Consider the following 21,375-nt stretch of genomic DNA (forward strand, 5'->3'; position numbering starts at 1 on the left):
CCAAGCTAAACGATTCCATGATCCTCACTGTTCCCATGCCCAGCGAGGTCTGGTCCAGCTCTCCTCCAATACTCTCTGGAGAAGAATGCCACTGCTCAAAGGAGAACCTGCATCACATTCCTACTGCCAGGACACAAGCGCCAGGCAGCTATAGCACAGCATCAGCTCCACAGGGGAGGAGAGGCAGAGTCCAAGAGCAAAACACAGCAACATGCAGTAGTAACAAGCACCCAACAGTTTTGGTGGTGACTGTCATTAAATATACAGGCTATAACGTGACACTAATATTCCTGACTCATTCTTCATGGGACATAATGAAGAGTCACAGTGATGGAGATTAGTAAACATAATGTAAAGTGCTAAATATCTGAGAGATGAGGAGATTACACAGTGACAGAGAAGATCTCACTGAGATCTTCACTTGCAGAATGAAGATACACATACAAGTCAAAACAGGGCTTTGAGCAACCTTGTCTAATGGAGGATGTCCCTGTCCATGGCAGCAGGGTTGGAACTAGATGAGCTTTACGGTCCCTTCCAATCCAAACCATTCTATGGTTCTAAGAACAGTAAAAGCCAGGGATACTAGACACAAGATCTCTCACTATGTTTTGCTCATTCACTTCTGGATTGCTGGTGTTCCACAAATAAGCAACTCCAGAGAAAAAAACATGTATAAACATTATAATCCGAGTACATGTGTGTATGTCCTTGGGATTTCTCCTACCTGGAAGTAAGGGCACAGATGACCTTGCTCCATTGCTCCACTACTGCAGGGTGATGTCGCCAGTTGGCCACCATCTCTTTGGCAGTTTTCCAGTAAGGTGGTGTTGGAAAGCACCGTGTACAAGCCAGTAACCACACCTCAAACAATACGCCGATTAATTTTTCAGCCAGATTCTCAGCAATGCCACCTTATAACAGACACAAAGCACACCTTCAATGAGTATGCAATCTAAATAACCTCAAATATCTTTCCAGGAAGGTTTCTGTTTGAGTGTGTAAAGATGCTTAAGCTTTGACTTTTCACTTAAGAATGATTCCCAATTGCTTCCTATAGCCAATTCACCTTTTTACAAGACCAAACATTATATACAATGTGCAGGCAAATACATGTGTCACTAAGGGACACTGGCAATTCCCTGATCTTAGTCTGTCTTCCACTGCATTCTATCTATACTTATGTCTTTAATTAACAGATATAAACTGACAATATGATTTTCCAAGTAGGCAGGCTAAACAGCAAGACACATGAGAATTTCAGTGAAACAAGGAGGGAACAACCATCTGAAACCATTCACCAAGAACTGCTCTTGTACAAAGTCGCTGTTCTGCAACAATACATTTAGGAAAACTTAGCTCCAAACCATTCAGTCTTTTCCGATAAAGCTTTACTTCAGAGTAGTGTAGCCAAAGCAGGAATGAGCATGGTGCTTTGCTGGCTACTAAGAGCTTTTAGCAGGTTTCACCCCATCCCCCTGGCAGCTCAATATCAAGCACAGACAAATGTTTTTCCAGCAACTGAACCAAATGGAAGTTGAACATGAACCTTGCACAGTTGGAGCTGCTAGAAGGGTGTCATTGATCTGAAGAAGAAATAATAACAAAACCTCCCAGGTTTCTCTTGCCATAATTGTCGATTCATGAGCCAGTTTCTGGACAGCTTTCAAAACCTGCAAGCACAATCTGATCTGACTAGATCCTGGGTCTGGCCTGCAAGAGAAGAAAACAACACTTGAGTCTCTAAACAAGAACTATAAAGTGATATGTACAATAATGTGAACTTTGAGCAATTACAAGAGGAAACATCAATATTATTGAACAAGAGCCAAGAACATGAGCTAATATGCTTCTATGCACCTTAACTCTGTCTCTAAGCATCTTAACTCTGCCTTAATGAGTACAAGATGTACCATAACATTCTTCTCTAAATGGCACAGAACTTGCCACCATTACCACCATTAAGATGAACACACCCCATTATCTCAAGGGAATTTATCTTAGGCCAAACAATGAGAATGTAAGACATCACTGTTACATACATAATTCAGAAGGAAAGTGGCAAAATTAGGAGAAACGTTATTAGCAGATTAATTTAAATTCTTCCTAGTTTTCCTTTTGCTTCTACATGTAGATGCAACTCTTACCCCCAGTTCCTTGGATTTAGGGGGAAAAAAAGAGTACCTAGAAGAGGGTCATTAAATAGGAAAGTCAGACTAAAGGAAGAGGCGGTAAGTAAGGAAGAAAAGGAACAAGCTGATATTATCGAGGTCTTCCTTATAGTAACAACCAGCTCCACACTGCCATTGCTGAGTCACTCAACAAGGAGTGCTGCAGAAGCAGCCCAAAGCAGCACATTCTTTTCCCATCAGTTAGGACAAGGCAGAAGGGGTACAAAACAGTAACTTTAAACATTCCGGACAGGATCTGAGGACAGCAATGAACAAAGCTGAGGAAGCCTAAAGGCTGAAAGGGTGAAAGAAGAGATTTCAAATTACAGCGTGCAATATACACAAGCTGCATTTCAACTGGTGCACCGTTTCATCCCTCCTACCACTTACAGAAGGGATGACAAAAGAAACCATAAAAATATTACCTTCCACTGGACTACTAAGTAGTATTTCCAGATTATTCCAAACACTTTCAGTGTGATATAACCCACAAGTCACGTTGCATGGCAAGTATCTCAAGAACATGCTGATCCGCTAGAGATCTGCTTTTCATACCCAGTAAGATTATTGTCAGATGCCTTTTAAAAATACTATAAACTATTATCTGGATAGACTAAATGTTGCATTACAGTACTGGAAACAAGATTACGAAGACTCTAGATAATATCTAATGCCAAACTGCAGACTAGTCACAGTTCAGGACTTAAGTGAGTTGCCTGATGCTGGTGCTAGATCCTAACAGTTTCTGTAGAACAAAGCTTGAGACCAGTAAGCCCTGCTTTGGTCATAGCACTATTTTTATCCTGAGCAACAACAAAACAGATACTCTAATTGAAAGGTATCTTTAGTATTGACAGACTTGAAGGTTCAAAGCCTGTTTCAAGGCTTGTTTCCCTAATAATATAGGGAATCTATAAAAAGCGGGTTTACACATAGGAGCTCTATATGCAAGATGACCAGTGGGATACCTTGAGCTGATCAGGCAACTCTAAAGTCCCTCTACATCTACCAGCTCCTGCTGTCCATAAAGCCAACTGAATGGCAAACTCTGCTTGCAGCATTTTTCAGATTCATGTCTAGATTTCTCAGAGCTTGGCCTTTAGGTTTCCACACTCCTTTGTGACAAGAATTGTTCTCACAAGAATTGTTCTCACCATTTCATAAGAGATGCAGAAGTTACTACAAGAAAAGCATCTATTACACTTGGACAGTCACACATTGCATGGTCTCTCAATCAATTCCAGACATTTTAGTTGCACGGAAGACCCTTGTATCTACATCTCAGTCTCCTGGGGAGGGGAAGAGGGAGAGAGTTCCCATGTTTTCTTTCTGTGCTTCCAATAGTTTGTGGCACCAAAACCTTAGCTCACGGCAGTAACTACTACTGCTTCAGTAATCTGCAAGGCTTACAGAGTATCATAGGGTTGTTAGAGACAGAAAGCCTAAGGTTTGCCTGGGGACTGCTCAAATATATCAAGAGAAAAGTGTTCATTCCATTGGGTTGGGCAGGTCAGTGCAGGAAGGAAGGATGCAAGTCTCTAGTCTCTCGAGGAGATAGAGAAAAGGCAGCTTGACTCTTCCATCTTTCACTGTTCTTATTTCTTGGCACCACACCATTTCAAGGACTGTGCATATAAACATATGCTACAGCCAAGCACTCAAACTGGAATGTTTTATACACACCTGCTTTGTATTTAGTGTATACATCTTCCTGAGATGCTATTTAAGTCGAACTGCCCACTTGAGGCTGCTGCATTTCACACCTCAACTCTACATCTGAAACCCTCACCTCAACTCTGGGACACCACTTTTAGGCAGCCAAACCAGCAGCTACACCGTTTCCTGGAAACCAGGATGAGGAAGGAAGCTATTTTAATCACAACCCTCCATAGGACATAGGCTTATAATAAAGGCTTAGTATTTTCAACACAAGAACAAAAGAGTCTTCCAAGACATAGCTCAACGCGTGTTGCTACAAGAGCTCCTGCGTAGGTGTTCTACAGGAGCCCATCAGCACCAACAACCTGTATCAGCTAGGTAAAACCAGAAATTATTCTTCTCTTCCCCTCCCCAGGCACATAAGAATTTGCTTTCACTCAACCAAGGTGCGCACAACCCAGTTCTGCATTTAATTTCCATTACAGAATGTATTCCTGTTGCTGGAGTGAATTCTGAGCACAGCTCCCTGAAGGACAAAAAGTTCAAGTTTTCAGCAATGAAGAAAGTGTTTCAGATACATCTTTTGACAGAAAAACAACAGAACAGTTATACTGGGGGAGGGAGGAAGAGGAGTGGAGTGTTTAAAATAATCATTTTCCAGCCCTCCCTGTTTCTGGATGCTAATTATTTTACTCAAGAGCCATCCTGTGCAGTCTACCACCCTTCACTGAGCTCCATTAATGAAGCCGAGAGATAGAGGTGAAATGGCAGCTTGTCCCAACAGAAATGTGACCACTGAACTGCCTGCTACCAGGGCCCCTGATGAGAAGGCAGTCAGGGGATCATAGCAACAACTATTTCATGGACTAGTGAAGAATTCATTCTTTACTGTGCCAAGTGAATAAAGGTTCCCAGACAGTAGACTCTATTCTGCATGTATTAAAGTTTAGAAACAACTTCCTGCAGAAGTCTAACCCAGAAGCATGCTTTACTCAGGTTTGTGCTGTAGTCCTGACCATCCTTTAATAGGAATTAAAATGCCCTTTTCTCTACAAATCAAGAGCAGTGACAACTAAGGTTAGGTGGTACACTCTGAAGCAAGTAATACAGAGCAATGAAATCCTTGCCTGAATTTGTATCAGTTATTAACAAAGCCTTCAAGTGATCTAAGCGCAGCTGAGCACTTTGAAGTCCACCTGCAGTGATACATTACTGATAGTGACAAAAGCAGGTGATCTGGTACTTACAGACATACAATAAACATTGATCTGAAGTAGTTTCAGATAGCTAATACTTAAGTACTGTTTCAAAGGGCACCAATAAATAATTTCCTCTTACTTATCCAATATGTGTGTTCAACAGCAGCAAGTACACTTATCAAACGATATACGAAGTATGATGTTTGAGCACCTTGACAATGTAACTTTGTCCAAGACCTAAAAGCATGTGAATCTCAACATTACCATCCAAGGATGTCGAATTCCTGAGCTTCCCAAGTGTCCCAGCCCTAACACTCACCTTGGTACAAAGAGATTTTGGAGATGCTTGAGAATGCTTTGAACATAAAGGTTTGGTTCCTTAATAACTGGTAAAGGAATGGAGTCCTTAGGTAATACAAGAGCCATAATCCAATCTGTATATACATCGACGCAGTATTTCACAGTATCGCCATCCAGAGGGAGGGTCAGGCCATAACAAACCACCTCCATAGTCCATTTTACCTAAAGAAACAAAGCAGAAGTAATTATTAAAGATAAATAATAGCAGGTAAACAATGGTCAAGAGCACACTGGTTCTACCTCAACAATGCAACAGTAGCTATGTGGTATAGGCAATTCTATTTAACATATATTGCAAGAAAACACCAAGTCATTAATTTGTGTATCATGACATCAAAAAGATTAAGAATACACAGCAAATCACTCTAAACCTTGAATCTCAGTCTAACCTGTAGGGAGAACTCTTCAGAACACACAAGAGCTGATGCAATGAAAGATTTACAAATTCCAGTACACACTTGTGCTATTCAAAGACCTTTTAAGAAGTCACATACTGTTGCTTCAAAAATGAAAGTAAGTAGAAAGGCTTCATGTATGTTAACTGCTAAATCCCTTGTTCATTTTTTTTTCCTAGTTTGGTGGGGTTTGGGTTGGTTTTTATTGTTTTAGCCTGAACTTCCTGGTTCACTAGTGTTTATCTGAGCTACTAGGTCATGAAGGACACTGTTGCTATGATCTAGCCGTTAATAGAAGCCTTATTTAGATTATTAACCTAAAAATACAGCATACTTCATACAACTTGAGACTACTACAGAGAAAAATAAGGGAGGGTACAGAAAATCATTATGCTGCCACTCTAGCATGAAGGAAACTCTACTCTGTAAGGAAATGCACTTACTTCTTTGTCTGTTTTTAGTAAACTCTCACTTCCAACAGATGATGTAATTAAAGCTTGCCCAAGAGGACGCACCACTGCGTTTGCCACTTCTCTCCCCACGTTTTCAGGATAGCTGTGAAGTACACTGGTATTCCCCTGATCATTTTGAATGACAAGATGCAAGGATCTCCACTCTGAGTACATAGTGCCTCTATGCTACAACCCAAACACCTGAGGGGCAAGGAAAGAAAAGAACACATAATTAGTACAAATGTCTATAACATGAGTTACCAAAACTGAGGCTGTTTGCCATGATATCAGAGCCTTGGGTGACATGGTTTAGTATGAGTTGTCCCTGCCCATGGCAAGGGGGTTGGAACTAGATGGTCTTAAGGTCCTTTCCAACCCTAACTATTCTATGATCCTATGATATGGACCCTTATAAATTCAAGATGCATGTGTCCGTGTCACACATTTGAAGACCTGGAAGAGACTCCAATAGCTGGCTTTCAACCTCAGTATGTTGTGGTGGGTTTTGTTTTGTTTTTAAATACAGTTGTGAGCTTGGGTTTTGGGTATTTGAAGAAAAAGATAACAGTAAGTTTCAGTTGGGGAATCTAAGTGAAACTGCCTGCAGCAGCAGCAGGCTTTTGTAGCCATTCACAGCAACATTAAAACTGCCACTTGAACAGCCTAAGCCATGGAACTGGGACCAAACTCTCTCTCTTTTCCTCCTCTTCCACCAGCACCAGCAGTGTTTCACCAGCTATCTGAGCCAGTTGACCACGTGAATAATAACACAAGGAAAACAGGGTTGGCACAGGGGAAAAGCAAGGAGTGTTCAACAGTCACAGCTTGGATCAGCTCAAGCTGTCACAAATGGCACCCCGTGGACCGTTTGCCAACTGCACTTTGGCGGCACATTTTGGAAGCCAGTTACTTATACAGGAAATATTTTCAATGCCTCCCTTAGACATTCCTTGGCCCAAAACCAAACAAGAACCCAGGCCTGGAAATACACCTTCCTAGAGAAAAGCCACCATTTAAGCAAGCCTGTGTATTTTGCCAATTCCATGAGTGTTTATTTGCACCCAAAATCCACGTAAAAAGCCTGGCGATTCCCTTCGAAGCAGGAGGGAAAGCGAGGCAGCAAGATCTTGGCTTTCCAAACTACGTCCTTCCTGGTTTGAGGCCGCAATCACGTGTGCTTATCTGACAGCAGATTAATCAGAGCAGCCACAGCCTGCAGGAAGCATATCCTCTCCATCCTTGAGGCACTTTCCCTCTTCTGGGGGCCATGGCAGGGGGAATGCGTGTGCCACTGTGGTCAAAACCCTTAGCTTAGAGGAAAACAATTCCAGGACACTATCTCTTGGGACACAGAGAAGTCACAACAACAACAAAACAAACCACCACCAAACAAAAACCCCAAAATAAGCATGACCCACAATCATTAGTGATGTAGGTCACTAATTCAATGAGTCAGTCACTGCTTAACTTCATGATACAGGCTTCCTTAGAGGTATCTTTTCCTTTTATAGCCTATACTCATGGGGCCTCCGTATCTTCCCTTTCTGTCCCATCAGAACACTGCCTTAGTCTCCAGCTTGTGTTTGGAGTGGAGAAAGGAGAGACAGAAGTGAAGTATCATCCACTTTGTAAGCCTCCCCTTTCCCTCACAAACCCGCAGCACTGCCTGTACCCCCAGAGCAGCATGCCCCTTCCCCTGCCCTGGCATCACTGCTCACCGCACAGGAAGGGCACAGGCATTCTCCATCCTCCCATTTGACACTCAGGTTCCTTGCAGAAGCACATAACACCATTCGAGGAGTGCTGGTTTAAATAAACCGATTTCAGCTGATAAAGTAGCATGTACTTTCCATCACCACGCTCCAGCTGAAGGACTCGCAGCTCACAGGAACTTTATCAGTGTGCTGATAACTGCAAGCACACGTAGTGTGCCTGCCCTTACACCAGAATAGGGTTCCCAGAAGCATGGAACTGTTGCACAGCACAAACTGTAGGCAGCTCCTGTGTGGGAGCTTTCTTGCCCAGAAGATAGAAGTCACCAGAGAGGATAAAGATTGACAAATACTACTGTATTTTGGAAAACTCAAATTACACTGGGGCAAGGGAAAGGGAACTTGTCTTCATGCAGTTCCCTGCCATGCTGAAGCAAAGATGAGAGATCTTTAGGGTAATCCTTTAGTGTAACCTTCCACACTTCTGAGCAGAGCAGCATTTGTAACATACAGGATAGATATAATATGCCATGTTTAAGAGAGGTTTAGCAGCAGGACAGGGTAACCAAATCCTCTGGTGCCTCATACATCCAGCCTGCTGCCTGACCTTCATACATAAATTTAATGATCAAATCTGTATCTTATTCAAGACTTCCTTTGGTCTTGCCAGAAATCTTCTGTTAGTTTTATCAATATGCAAGGAATATTGAAACAAGTAATAGTTCCAGATATAAAATCCTTTTGTGGCACGATTTCCTGGGGTATTGATTTATTTGCCCTATACATTTAGCAGTAAGAAGCTTTTATTTGCAAGGACTAGAAGTCACTTTTCATTTAATACTCTACTTCAACTGCCATTTGAATTGGAAATTGCTGCCATCTGTTCAGACTGGGGATAGCTAAACCCGTCTACTATTCAGCATCTTAAAATTGGACGTAAGTTGCAAAAGGCTGGTAAGTCCCCCCACACCACAGTATCTGTTACGATGTGTTTCAACAGATACAACACACTGACAGTTCTGTAACTTGCTTTAGACAAAAGGCACCTAATGCTCTGTAGAAGCAGGGCTCAATCCCTCAGAAGAGGCTGTTGCTGATCACAAACTACTTACACAGCAATAGCAAATTGAAGAAGAAAATGCAGCTGTCACATCAGGCAAACAGCATTCCCTGATTTTTACTTCTGTCTTTGCAATGCTCCTGCATTCATGCAGCTGAATGTTCCCATTTCACTTAAGCGTAAGTCTTACTGAGGTTCATATCACTAAGGACCCCAGAATGATAAGCAATCTAATCAAGAGGAGGGGTGGGAAGAAGAATAAATGCAACCCTGAAGTTTACCAAGCAGCAGTTTTACACACGCTCAGCTTTGGACAGGGGTCCTGTGCCTGTTCCTGGAGGTTGCACTATATAAAACATCCCAAGGTTCTCACAGACAGACCTGGAAGGAAATTGTTAGCATTTAAATTGGCAGGACAGCTGAGAGATGTGAAGTTTAAATATTTACCACCTACTATGAGCAGAATTCCAACATTCCTCAGTGTGGCAAATAATTTGGATTTCAACATACTCCCTCCCAGATCCATTTCAGCTTAAGAATTGCAGCAGCTATAACCATGTAAGCCACTGAAAACGGGTGTTTCAGCATTTAAGACCAAAGATCCTCAGTTCATAAACACTGTAGAAGTCGGTGAGCACAAAAGAACTAGCTAATGAGCCCATAAAACTCAAAAAAAGGATATTTAAGTTCTGTTTCAAGTCCCCAAAGACTTCATATGAACAACTGCAGACAAAATATTTAAACTCTTGGATCAGTAAAGATAGACAGTGAGAATTCCCTAACTACATAATAGACCCACATTCTGCAGTTACTCTCACAGAACAAGCAGAAGCTCAGAGCCTAAAGCAGAGATGGGGGGTTGGAGTATGGGCAGGAGAGAGGTCAGGGAACCAGCACTGGTGTCCAAAGCAGCTCCTCAGAAAGCTGTGCTCAGTGAGGGCAGTGCTGGGGGCAAATGTGAACATTGAGCCCTTCGTGCTCAGCAGCTTCACACATTAAATGAAATGTTTGCCTACAGTGCAAAGGGATTTCAGGACCAGAGACAAGCTGTCCTGAAAGTGAATGCTTCTTGGAGAAGCTGAAACAGTTACAAAGAAAGTAGATGCAAAAACCACCAGCAGAGAGGTGCACAAGGAAGGTGGAAGACTTAACAGAGCCTAACCAGAGAAACCTCAATGAAGGATTGACACCATAAACCTCAGAGATACTAATATACTTCAAGTATTTCACATGTATCTGTCTTTAACACAATCCCTGCTACACCAGTAGTACTGACATCTGCTCTCTACAGGCAACAGCCACGGTCAGAAAGCACCTTCCACAATGCACCTTCCCTGGATCACATACCAAAGACATTCAAGAGCTATTTTTTCAGACACCCTGAGTATGGACAATTGCTACATACCCACCTGGACACTGCTGTCCCTCTGCCCTCCAAGTTTATGCTGGAGAGAACAACTCCAGTCCTGCCAAGACTAACTCAGCACCTCTCATATTAAGCCCAGCAGGACTGAAGCAGCACAGACCCCTCCAGGCAGCTCACCTCTGGAGCCCATCCAACGGGTAGGCGCAGCCCTAGGCACACATTGTGTGTAAAGGACAGCAGCAGAGCAGAGAGCAGGTAAACAGTAAAAAAGGCAAAGGCCAAACAGAAAATCCAGCTTTCTGCTGATGTTTCTAAGTCAGGATTTGGTTAAAGAATAAACGGAGATGAATGTCAGGACTGCTATTAAATGAAAAAAAAGTCTAGATTCAAGGCAGAAAGAAATCAGGAACAGAAAAAACAGGAGCTCATGTCATCCTTTCCCAGGCCATGCAGCCCCAGTGTTACTGAGAACTGAATCACAGCTCCCCTTGCCCAGGGAAGGTGAACTTGTCTGATGTTGCCACCTAACTAGAGAAGTTAATATGTGATTACAGGGAAGTCTGGATAGCAAATGTAAGGTGCCATAGAAGTCTTGGGGCTTGGGTCCCACCTTCCCCAGCACTCCTACTCACTGACTTCAGAGTCATGCTGGTTCTGAGGGCACCACTGGACACCAGCATTCCCAAAGCAGGAAGCTGGGCACCTGCCACAGACAGAGCAGCTGCTGAACACTTACACACTGCAGTATCTGAAGACTCACAGAGCCACCAGAAAGCAAAAAGCACCGGTTAATTTTGTATGTTTTGGGTATTACTCTGCTTTCAAGCTTCATTACTCTGCCATCAGCACTACTTTGCTTCTCTCCATCACTCTCATCTCTGAAAGCAGGTTTGAGAAAATTGCCTTCCAGGCAGGGGACCTGAGAATTTACTGAGTTTTCTCATCCCTCACTTGTGCCAAAACCCACACAATGAACTCCCCGGCAGAACAGTGCATTTCCTTGACCCAAAGTGGGAATAGCTTTTATTCTACGGTTTATTTACACTGGCACTTCTTCCTCAGTCTAGGTCCTTGTGCAACTCCACAAACTGCACAACCAGGAAGGGACCTCTTGAAGCTACAGTCCCTTACACCTGGGGTGCAGAACCTTGCTCTGCTTTTGCTGATCTTCCCCAGTTTCCAAAGGAAATCTGATCTATTGCCCGCGGACCCTGAAGATCAAACGGACGAGCAATCAGCAAGGGAAAGCAAAGGCAGGCCTACAGCCAGGAACGCAAGGCACCACCGGATGAGTCCTAAGAAAGTCTGCAAGGGAACAGTGACACAAACTTTTACCTCCCTCCGGCCCGCACTCCCGCAGGCGAGGGCCAGCCTGCGGGGGAAGGAAGGAGCCCACCGGCCCCCGGTGACACCGCACGCTTGTGTCGGGGACCCGAAACGCAGCTCGAAACCCGTCCCCGCAGCCGGGACCCGAACCGAGAAGGACCCCAAGACTGCGGGTGGGCGCCAGGGGTCCCCCGGCTCACTCCCCCCCGCCCTGCGGCGGCTCCGCCACACCGGCCGGGACCCCCCGCAGGAGCCGCTCCGCGGCGACCCCCAGGACTGAGCGCGGCCCCAGCCCGCTCTGTCCCGTCCCGTCCCGCAGGCCCGGCCCCGCGGCGGGCAGCGCAGAGGCCGGCGCGGTGGAGACTCCCGGGCGGCGCCCCACAGCCACAGGCCCCGCCGCCGGCAGGAGCGGGCCGGGCGCGGGCAGCGCCGCGGCGGCAGGGCCCGGGCAGCCGTACCTGCGCCGAAGGGCCCGGCGGGCATGTCGGGGCAGGGCCGGCCGCTCCGCCCTCAGGCCGCCGGCTCCATGGTGCCCGCGGCGGCCGAGGCGACACAGGGGGGACGCCGCTCCGCGCTGCCCCGGCTCCTCTTGGCCCCGCTCCCCGCGGCCGCTTCCGGCAGCGCCACAAAGCGCACGGCGGGCGGCGGGGCCCCGCGGCGCTCTGCGCATGCGTGCAGCTAGCGGCAACACTGCTTCAGCATGGGCACGCAACCCCGCGCCGGGAGCGCCGAATAAGTCGCGGAGGAAGACTCTGCGCATGCGCGGGAGGGGCGCGCCTGCCCCGCTCTCCCTCTTAAAGGGACCGTGTCCGCCCTGCCCGCGGTTCTTCATTGTGCCACCCTTTACCTCTGCGCTTACTACTGTGGTTTTCAGAACCACTGAGAACGGCCTCGGAGCTGCTGCCTCCCCAGCTCTGTGCCGTTTGCCCTGCTTGGGTTCTCAATGTCTTCTCACAGGGTTCACACCCGTCTCCATTGTCATGTTATCTGTATTTCTCTATAACGAAAGTTAAGATCGCTGTCTTTTCCTTCCCTACACACGCTGGGTTCCCTCTCCAAAGCCAAGCCACAGCACGACTGCCCCCGGAATGTGCTGGAAGATCCCTGTTCCCATTGATCCTGACAGAGGATCAAGGTGACCCATGCAAGCTCTGCCCCAGTGGCATAGCTGTGTGTGCCACAAGGGAAGCTTGGTCTGGACCCCTGCCACAGGATGAGCTGCACCAGCAAATTGTACTGGAGGAGCCTGTAGGCAGCTTCTACTTGGCATCTGGCAATGACGCCACCGGCCTGTCCTTGTCCTTATCTTGAAGTGAAGCAGCATGTTTCCATTAAACAGCCTCTGCCCAACTGCAGAAATGATGAATGGAGTTGTTTACCCTACAAGACCCTGAAGACCACAAGAGCAGGTGCTTAAGCCTATTTCTGCTATCCTCTTTTCCATCTTGTGTTCCAGCAAGGGCTATTATAATTGATTCCTCACAGAGCCGGAGCATGTTTCTTTCACAGGGGCTGTACCCAGCACCTGCACCAGGGCAATGAGCACAAGCCTGAGTCAGGACAAAGATCATGCAGGCTACACGGTGGCTGCCATATAAAAAGCTATGTATATATACCAACCTATTTCTACACATGCAAAACTGTAAAAATAAGTTAAAACATATTACACAGATACACATTCACTTTTATATATATATTTTTTTATTTGCAGAACATAAATATATATAAAAGTGTATCCAGGAAAAGATTGTTTAATAAGAAGTGAACTTAGTAATTAAAGTTTAATTGCAAATAGAAAGTAATAAGAAGCGAAGGCAAGCTCAGGGACCATGGTTTGCACAGTCCTAACCCCCTGGAGTGCAAAAAACCCACACACTGCTGGGGCTTGGGGCTGCCCAAGAGGTGCCCACCCAACCCCAACCATGCAAAGGAGAGGCCAAGCCTGTGTCTGGCACAGAGGCTCCCATGCATGGCTCCAGGCCAGCCAGTGGCCAGCCTCTATTACTGGGGTAGCCTTTGGCATTTGTGCTATGTAAAACACAGGAAGGCCACCCATAGAAATGGAAAGTCAGGTCTAAATGCCAGAAGGATGTATGTGGGTACAATAACTCCCAAGGGACACTGGGCAAAGATCACATGCACTTGGAGAAAAGAGGGCTGGGCCAGGCGATTAGAGACAGAAAACTGTGGTTGCTATCAGATGGGGGTTCCCTTTGCCTGCAGCTGCCAGTTGAGCTTAAAACCACTTGTACTCACCACTTAGCAATATCAGCTTGTGCTAGCCGTGTTTTCTTATCCTTTGGCCAATGATTTTATGACATGCTTTCAAAACACAAGCCTGGCTGACCTGGTAGAAGACAGCAGTACTCAGTAAAGAGTCCTCATCCATGTTTGGAACCACAGCTCTCAAAGAAAGGACAATGTCAGAGAAAGGCCACTGGCATTCAAAGAACAAAAAGAAAAGGCTTGTTTTAAATTTTAAATTTAAGGCTTTTTTGCATTCTAGAGAATGACACATGTCCACTAATTGGGCTCTTAACTCTGGTCTACTAGTTACATTCTTGATGGGGATCTCCAGCCTCTCTGCTTTGCTAGCAAAGCACTTTTCCCTCCATAAAACCATCATGACTCATCACTATTTTACCGTACTTTTCCCACATTTCCATCAATTACATTCTTTGATGTAGCTTCTATGCATTTGCCTGATAGAGACATTAAACTCTGTGGTCTGTAGTTCCCCAAATCACTTTAAAAAAGTGGAATCACATTGTGGTGTCCCACTCTTCTCATGTCAAGGGCATTTTGCTTTCTGGTTACATAAGCAGGTAGATGACTAATTTCTTGTTTAGTCTACAACACGGGGGGAGGAGGGGTATGATGTAGAGCTAGCAATTTTTTCTTACGTGCAATTTGTCTTAAGATTTCTTCTACTTCAGTTTGAAACAGATTTTCTGGCTGACTCATTCTCCATCAAGAAAAATTGCAGCCAGGGAATAGCCTGAAGCTGCTCTGTAGTAAACAGCAATGCAAAGGCTTCAGCTGGCTTCTTGAACACACCTCAGATTTTCTCTTAGTGTCAACCTCCACGCATTTGAATGGCGAACAGAGAGAGATGGGGGTCATCCTGACCTTGGGACTCATGGAGAAGTGTCCAGCCTCCCAGGGTCTGCCTCTCCCCCTGCCTGCTTCCCAGTCAGCTCCCAGTCCTGGGAGTAACAGGACCGCTTCTGCCCTGCTTGATGAGGCAATACATTTGTCACATAGGTGTTCTGTAGACAAGCCAGCATTGTGCTGGGGCTGAGCAGCACAAAACTGTCTGAGCTTCAGTAGCTCTGTTTTATATATAAGCCAGAGCTCTGTTTTATAAGCATCAGAGGATGTTTATAAAAGGATGAGCCTTACTACATGGCACCATGCTTACAGGCTCTCTTCTATAAATCATATTTTAATTTGCTAATTATTTCACACACATTGAGCATACTTAAGTCCAAAGCTCAAGCCCAAACTACTTAGTCTCCAGGACCATACATTCCGTTAATTTTATATCCATATTACATCAGTTCACTATTTATATGTATGTCTATAAGTAACACATAATGAGATATCCTATATAACATACCTGTGATCATAACCATTTATGGACATATACACGTATAGCTTTTCTTTGCATATTTTGACTACTTCCTTACCCTGCTCTTCTGCATTGAGATAATACCCCAGGTGTCTTGTGAAGATTTTCTTCCATCCTTTATTGTAACCCTTGTGGTGTTGTCCCACTTAGAGCTTGTTCAGAAAAAAACTGTGAAAAAATGCTGTCCATCCATTATATTATCCCCTTTCCCATTATTTCCTCTGCACACCTCTGATACATAGCTATGCTTTCAGACATGCTAAGCATTCATTGCTTTAGTTACCATTAATACTTACTAGGAAGTGAATGCAGAGAAAGTAAATGCTAAACAAGTAAATATTTAATGAAGAAAAGACATGGGTTCATCAAAGAAAAAGGCATTTGATGTGATCTGTTTTCTAGCCTTGAAGATACGGAGCCACCCCTATTTGCACACAAAGAGCCAGCACTCCCAGCTTGGGCAGAAACAGGGTTTGTGCTGAAAATCAGAAGTCTTCCCCATTCAGTGGAGCTGCTGAAGAGGTGTATGGCCCTTTCATGTCTGTGCTCCTTGACCATAAATCACCCAGATGCAGCAAAGCAGCTTTCTGCCTTGAGAAAACAGAGCAACCACCCTCTGCTTTGCACAGTAAGCAGTGCTGCCCCACTTAATGTTGTCAGTAAATGCTCAATACAATGGACGTGCAGTGATGATGTGGAAAGTGTTTTTCTACATACCACTGAAATAAGAGCGTTCCTTTCAATTCTTCCACTGTCGTGAAAGCCACAGAGAGCATGAGTGAATAACTGACTGTGATACAAAGAAATGAGGTTTGCAGAAAACAACTTTACAACCCTGACCTCAAAGCATTATTACAGTGTTCTGTCTTGCAGAGAAGCAGCAGCCTTTTGCAGGAACTCTTCAAGGGCTCCTTTTGATGCTGGCACACCATGCAGTGAGGTTATCGGATGTGAGCCCCAATACACATCGGAAACATATGCTCTTACATCATGTTGTTTTGCACAACTTACCTCATAAGCTTGCCATTCTCCATGATCACTGGCCTTGCAGTGCAGCATGCTTCTTCATTTCCCATCTGTGACTGAAGATAAGCAATCATGACTTCTGTAGCCTAGGAAAATGCTTGGCAATTGCAGTCAGGAGGAGAGCCCATCCTGCTGAGGCATTGCTGCTGGCAGTTTCTATGGGAGATCAGGATCTGATGCTGTAACAGCTCTGCCCTCTGGATCCAGACAGCTTTGCTCTCTGCATTAAAAGGCATGAGAAGTCATGCTGGCCCAATGGATTTGAATGAACCTGGTGAGGGCAGTGTATGCAGAGATGTAGTTATGTTTGTGCCCTGCTGAGCTCTTGAATACTGTAATGGAAGAGAGAGGTGCCTGCTAAGGGCCAGCCCCAGGCTCTTTACCTGATTCCTGCTGTCCCTTCCACTGTGTTCAGTGGAAACAAACCATCCATCACCTGGGACAGCCCTCAACGATTCAGATGGGTCTCCTGTGGTAAAAACAATGAATTAGGCTCCCTTTATCTTGCACTGCAGCTGTATATGCTGTATGCTCCTTACTATGCAGTCACAAGAGCTGACAGAGGGAGAAATGTTACATTCTGAACTGCTTGCAGTATCAGCCCATGCACAGCAAACCCTCTAGCTCAATCAGATGCCTCGATGCATCCATCTGCGGGGCTGGGATGACCCCAGCAGCAGTATACTCTGGTGCCACCCTTTCCTGCTGGGAACACGCTCGGTTGCGGATGACCTGCACACTGCCTCAGCTTTACCTCCTCTCCTCCGCTGCTATTCAGTAACAGCCTTGTATTAGTTAAGAAACGAGTCGGACCAGCGGGTGGCGCCAGAAACCAGAATATGGATTATGGGTGGGAAACACCTGGGTGCCATCGTGTTTGGGGCAGGGCCTTACCTTAGGTAAGGTGAGAGGCGCTGGGGGTGCCACACTATCCTAGCAACAGTCTTTCTATTTGGCGACTCCCCGGGGAGGGGGGAACTGCAGCAGGAGGTAGAGAACAGCGCACACCCCGCTTACGGGGGAGAAACGCCAGGCGATGACCGGAGCGTGCTGGCTGCTTGGGATGCCTTCCCTCACAGAGCACGGCCCCGGAGCCACACAAGGACACAGGGGTAACAGTGACCTTGGGGAGGGCTCACCCAACAGCCACACTGCCAGAGCTGCCAGTGGGGGAATAAGCAAACGTGGTCTAGCAAGAATTTAGTCTTACCTCTGGAAGGGCAGGAGAGAGGACACTAACAAAACCAACACAGAAGTGGTGGAGGCTTTGCAGCTGCTTCGAGCATCGCCACAGCACACCCGTCCCCTAACCGTGGTAAGCCCCCCTCATATTCCTGACCCGTAAACTGGGGCATGCGGTTGGGGTTTAGGGGTCACTATGACAACAAGGGGACCGAGGTAGAGAGCCCACCACAATTAAATCCAGGCGACCGGTTCCACCTCCTGCCTGGGCGGGCAGCGTAGGCCCAGAGCTTAACACTGAGGGCGGTGCAAACAACCAACCCCCAAGATGGCGCCCGCCCCGCCCGCCATCTTGTTTGTAGTCCCGACCCCCCCCTCAGCGCCCCGCGCAGGCGTGGTCCCGCGGCGCAGCGCGCAGGCGCGGAGTGCCCGCATGCCGCGGGGCCGGAGCTGCGGTCGCACCTGCCGCTCAGGTGAGTCCCTTCGCGTGCGTGGCCCGCACCGCCCTCGCGCCGTTGTTACCGGCCGCTGCGGCACTGAGGCAGTTGGGACCCGCTGGGAGGGCCGGGCTCAGCGGTTTGTACCGTCTGCCCCTCAGAGCCCTCAGCCCCGCGGCCGTTACTGCTGCTGCTCCGTGAGCCTGGGGCCGCCGGTAAACGGTTACCTCAGAGGGACGGGGGGTGTGTGTTCAACCGGGGGGGTCCTGCTGAGGCTGCCGCAGCCCGCGGGGGCCCCGCCGAGAGGCCGCCGCTGAGGAGCCGCCGTTCTGAGGCGCCGGAGGAGAGCACCGCTCCCTCCCGGAGCCGGGTTTAGCAGATAATCCCTCGTCATAGCGGGCTGCGTTGGGGAAAAGGAGAAACGCCTCAAACTGCCCTTGGCTTTATTGCGGATATGGTGTTTTTTTCCATGTAAATAATAGACGGGAGCGCTTCAGGCTTTCTGCTTGCTCTCACCTGCAGCTTTTCATTTTAGGATGCAGATCTTGGGATTCTCAGTTATATTATTACCTTTGGGCAATGAAAACAAGGGATTTTTTCTGTCATTCGGTGCAGTGTTGTCAATGTGTGAATGGGAGTGAAATAGCTTACAAAAATGGTTTTTATTGACTTGCATCATTGCTTTAGGTCAATGTCCCCATCTTTTTTTGCTGTTTAATGTAAGTCTTGGGGGGTAATTAAAGCATTGTAATAAAGTCAGATGACTCTTACCTTAAACCCCATTGCTATAAAGTCTGGTGTGAACAACACGGTGTTAGAAGCAGAGCGATGTGGCGCAGCACTCTGCTGGCTTCCTGTGTGTTTCCAGAGAATAGGGAAGGTCAGGAGATTACATCTGGGAAACACACGGGAGCTTTTGTGTTGAATACTGTGATGAGAAGGTGGGGGTTACAGGTGGGGAAGGATCCACTTCTGCTTCCTGGGTCAGGCACACTCATGAGTCTCCCATGTTCAGATGAGAGGATTTGGGTGTTCCTTACTTCAACTTCTGCCTTTCCTTTTCTGCAGAAACAAGAGGACAGCAGTCTTCCAAATAGTGGAGCCTGTAACTGCATCTGGCACCAGTGTTATCAGTCTATGGTGAAAAGTAAAAAAGGTAAAGTCTTAAGAAGTTGATTTGATGTCAGTGTAAAGCTTTCCTAGCACATTGAATTGGGGATAGACTCCCAAAGAAGCAAGGTGATCACTAGGATTCATTTGGATTGTTGGACTGGGATTGTGGAGAGGGCTCAGGATTGTGAACAACTCTTCTAATTTTACTTTGTTTGGGATTTTGAAATTTAGCTTGTGTGTGGCACGCGAGGCACTGAAACTTGTCTTGAGGGCAGAAACTTGGTGTGGGCTGTGCTTGGCTGGTATTGAAATGTTTTCAAGTGGAGGAGCTGGAAATGTTACAAAATTAAACAATTGCTGGAAGCAGTGTTTTTGGAGGCTGTAATTATATTCCTAGCTACTCATTTTGTATCTAAGGGTAAAAACTAATTGAAATGGACAGACCTACTTAACTTGTGTTTTCCTAATCTCATCAGCTTCAGAAATGCCCTAGTGTTTGTTTGCAGCTCATGTTTCACACTGGTCATACATGACATGATCTTTAGTGCTTTTCATTGGAAAGCATAAGTGTAGTGGAACACTTAGACTTCAGAGGCTTTGTTACATACAACATATAGTTTGGCTCCTTAAAGGTATACTAGGAAATTTTCTGAAAGATACTTCTAGAATAGTTTTCTTCAACATTCCTGATAGAGAAATCAAGGTAAACATTATAACAAAGTAGTAATATATAGGTATTTCAGTAGGAAGCTCAAAAGGTTATGGTCATAATATATTCTAAGCACAAAAATAATAAGTAGCAGAAAGCAAATCAACTTTAAAACTTCTGGGAGGTTTTCATGTGTAACAGAGTAGGGATTCTGATTTTTAACTACTTAATTGTCACCCTCACAAATAACAGCTCAGCTGGATTGCTACCACTGTTGCTTCCTGGAAGAAAAGGTGCAGCCAACCCAACCTCTCAGTGAGTTCTATTTCTGTAGGCAGTGCTGACACCATACCCCTCCATTATCAGGGTTTATCTTGTGTTCATCGTCTGCCAGCTGGGTCTTGGGTATAAATAAATATGCCTCTGCTGCTTATGGCTCTTAATCCTCGGGTTGGGCAGTTGTGTGGTACTGGTTAAGATTATTTGTGTCTGTAATTATTACAGCCTGGTTCAATTTGCAGTAGTTAAAGGAGACAGAAGAATGTTTTGCTACTGTTCTTTGTGTAATGTTGAAGACAATGTTCCTGATGTGTGTTTTGATGCATCCCAATGGTCTCGTTTTCATATGAATGTGGTTTGGGAGGAATAATAAAATTTAGTACTACTTTTCCCTGGGAATTTTCAGTGTTCTGGCCACCTCAGGTCACTTATTAAGCAAAGTAGTTGTAATTTCACCCTGATACGGGTAGGGCTGCGTGACTGCGCCTTCTGCTGTGCAAATCAGAGCTGATGAGAGATTTTAATAATCTCATTTGGTTTTAGTTCTGCTCTTGTAAATTCTGAATTGTAAATGGGATTTGCTGGAGTTTTAATAATATGTTCTTATGGATCAGTCACCTTTTTCTATCTGGTCATATCCCTTAGCTTCTGATGGGACTGACGTAGCACCATTTAATGGAGTAATCAAATCGATGCTGAGGGAAGCACGGGAAGGAATAGCTTTGTTTTCATTTGGCTATTGGCCTTACCAGACTTGGATGCATTTCCTTGTTTACAATGGGTTTTAGTTCGCCAAGGGGTGTTCCTTACTTTACATAGTGTAAATACCATAGAGGTTATAAATGTGACGCTTTATTTTAAGGTAACCTTTACTATTCAGTTGTGTATAAACCAGACTCTCTTTGTAATTACCATATGGATTAAAAACGTGAAACTGGGCCATTTTAGTTTTTTTGCTCCCCCATAAGATCTGGAATTGTGGCTTTTCTCTGTGTGTTTGAGCAGAGGATACAGGCAATCTGCTGTTTCCTTTTCATCTGCATTTTGGTGATGAAGCTGTGTGTAACATCTTAAGCTGACCTAATGTCTGGTTGGCATGCAAAAGGGCTGGTTCTCTTCCTGCTGTCTTGTGCCACCCTCAGCATTTGCTGGATGTTTTCCTGAACCAGTTTGCTAAATAAGCAGGGCATTTGTCCAGCCCCTCTGTGTTCCCATCTCTCCAAAAGATCAGCTTTTGCCAGGTAAGTAAGTTCAGTGAGTTCAAAGAGGGCTGAGAATACCAGAGATGTCATTGATTTTTCCCGTATAAGAGTAGCTATAGAATCAGGTGGAACCATCAAGTCCACTGTTATTCCCTG

The 21,375-nt window shown here is 45.7% G+C and overlaps 2 protein-coding genes across 3 annotated transcripts in view; one reads left to right on the forward strand and one right to left on the reverse strand.

The window, feature by feature from the left end:
* RALGAPB (Ral GTPase activating protein non-catalytic subunit beta) overlaps nucleotides 1–12,270 on the reverse strand; it is a 55,848-nt gene extending 43,578 nt beyond the window's left edge. Inside the window, exons 1-5 of the mRNA XM_034066760.1 lie at nucleotides 12,159–12,270; nucleotides 6,228–6,437; nucleotides 5,349–5,551; nucleotides 1,550–1,713; nucleotides 728–914 (exon numbers count right to left, since the gene is read on the reverse strand). Coding sequence (XP_033922651.1) covers nucleotides 728–914; nucleotides 1,550–1,713; nucleotides 5,349–5,551; nucleotides 6,228–6,410 — 737 coding nt within the window. The 5' untranslated portion in view covers nucleotides 6,411–6,437; nucleotides 12,159–12,270. The remainder of the gene's footprint in view (nucleotides 1–727; nucleotides 915–1,549; nucleotides 1,714–5,348; nucleotides 5,552–6,227; nucleotides 6,438–12,158) is intronic.
* Nucleotides 12,271–17,420: 5,150 nt separating this feature from the next.
* The window catches only part of NDRG3 (NDRG family member 3), a 46,901-nt gene continuing 42,946 nt past the window's right edge, over nucleotides 17,421–21,375 (forward strand). The window contains exons 1-2 of one of the 2 annotated variants that reach the window (XM_031046997.2): nucleotides 17,421–17,672; nucleotides 19,045–19,132. The gene's annotated coding sequence lies outside the window, so the exon portion shown is untranslated. Of the gene's footprint in view, nucleotides 17,673–17,938; nucleotides 18,013–19,044; nucleotides 19,133–21,375 lie in introns of those variants that run through there. The other variant, XM_005146764.3, reaches the window with a different exon arrangement.

The sequence above is a fragment of the Melopsittacus undulatus genome, chromosome 10 (assembly GCF_012275295.1).
Source record: "Melopsittacus undulatus isolate bMelUnd1 chromosome 10, bMelUnd1.mat.Z, whole genome shotgun sequence".
Taxonomy (NCBI): Eukaryota; Metazoa; Chordata; class Aves; order Psittaciformes; family Psittaculidae; genus Melopsittacus; species Melopsittacus undulatus.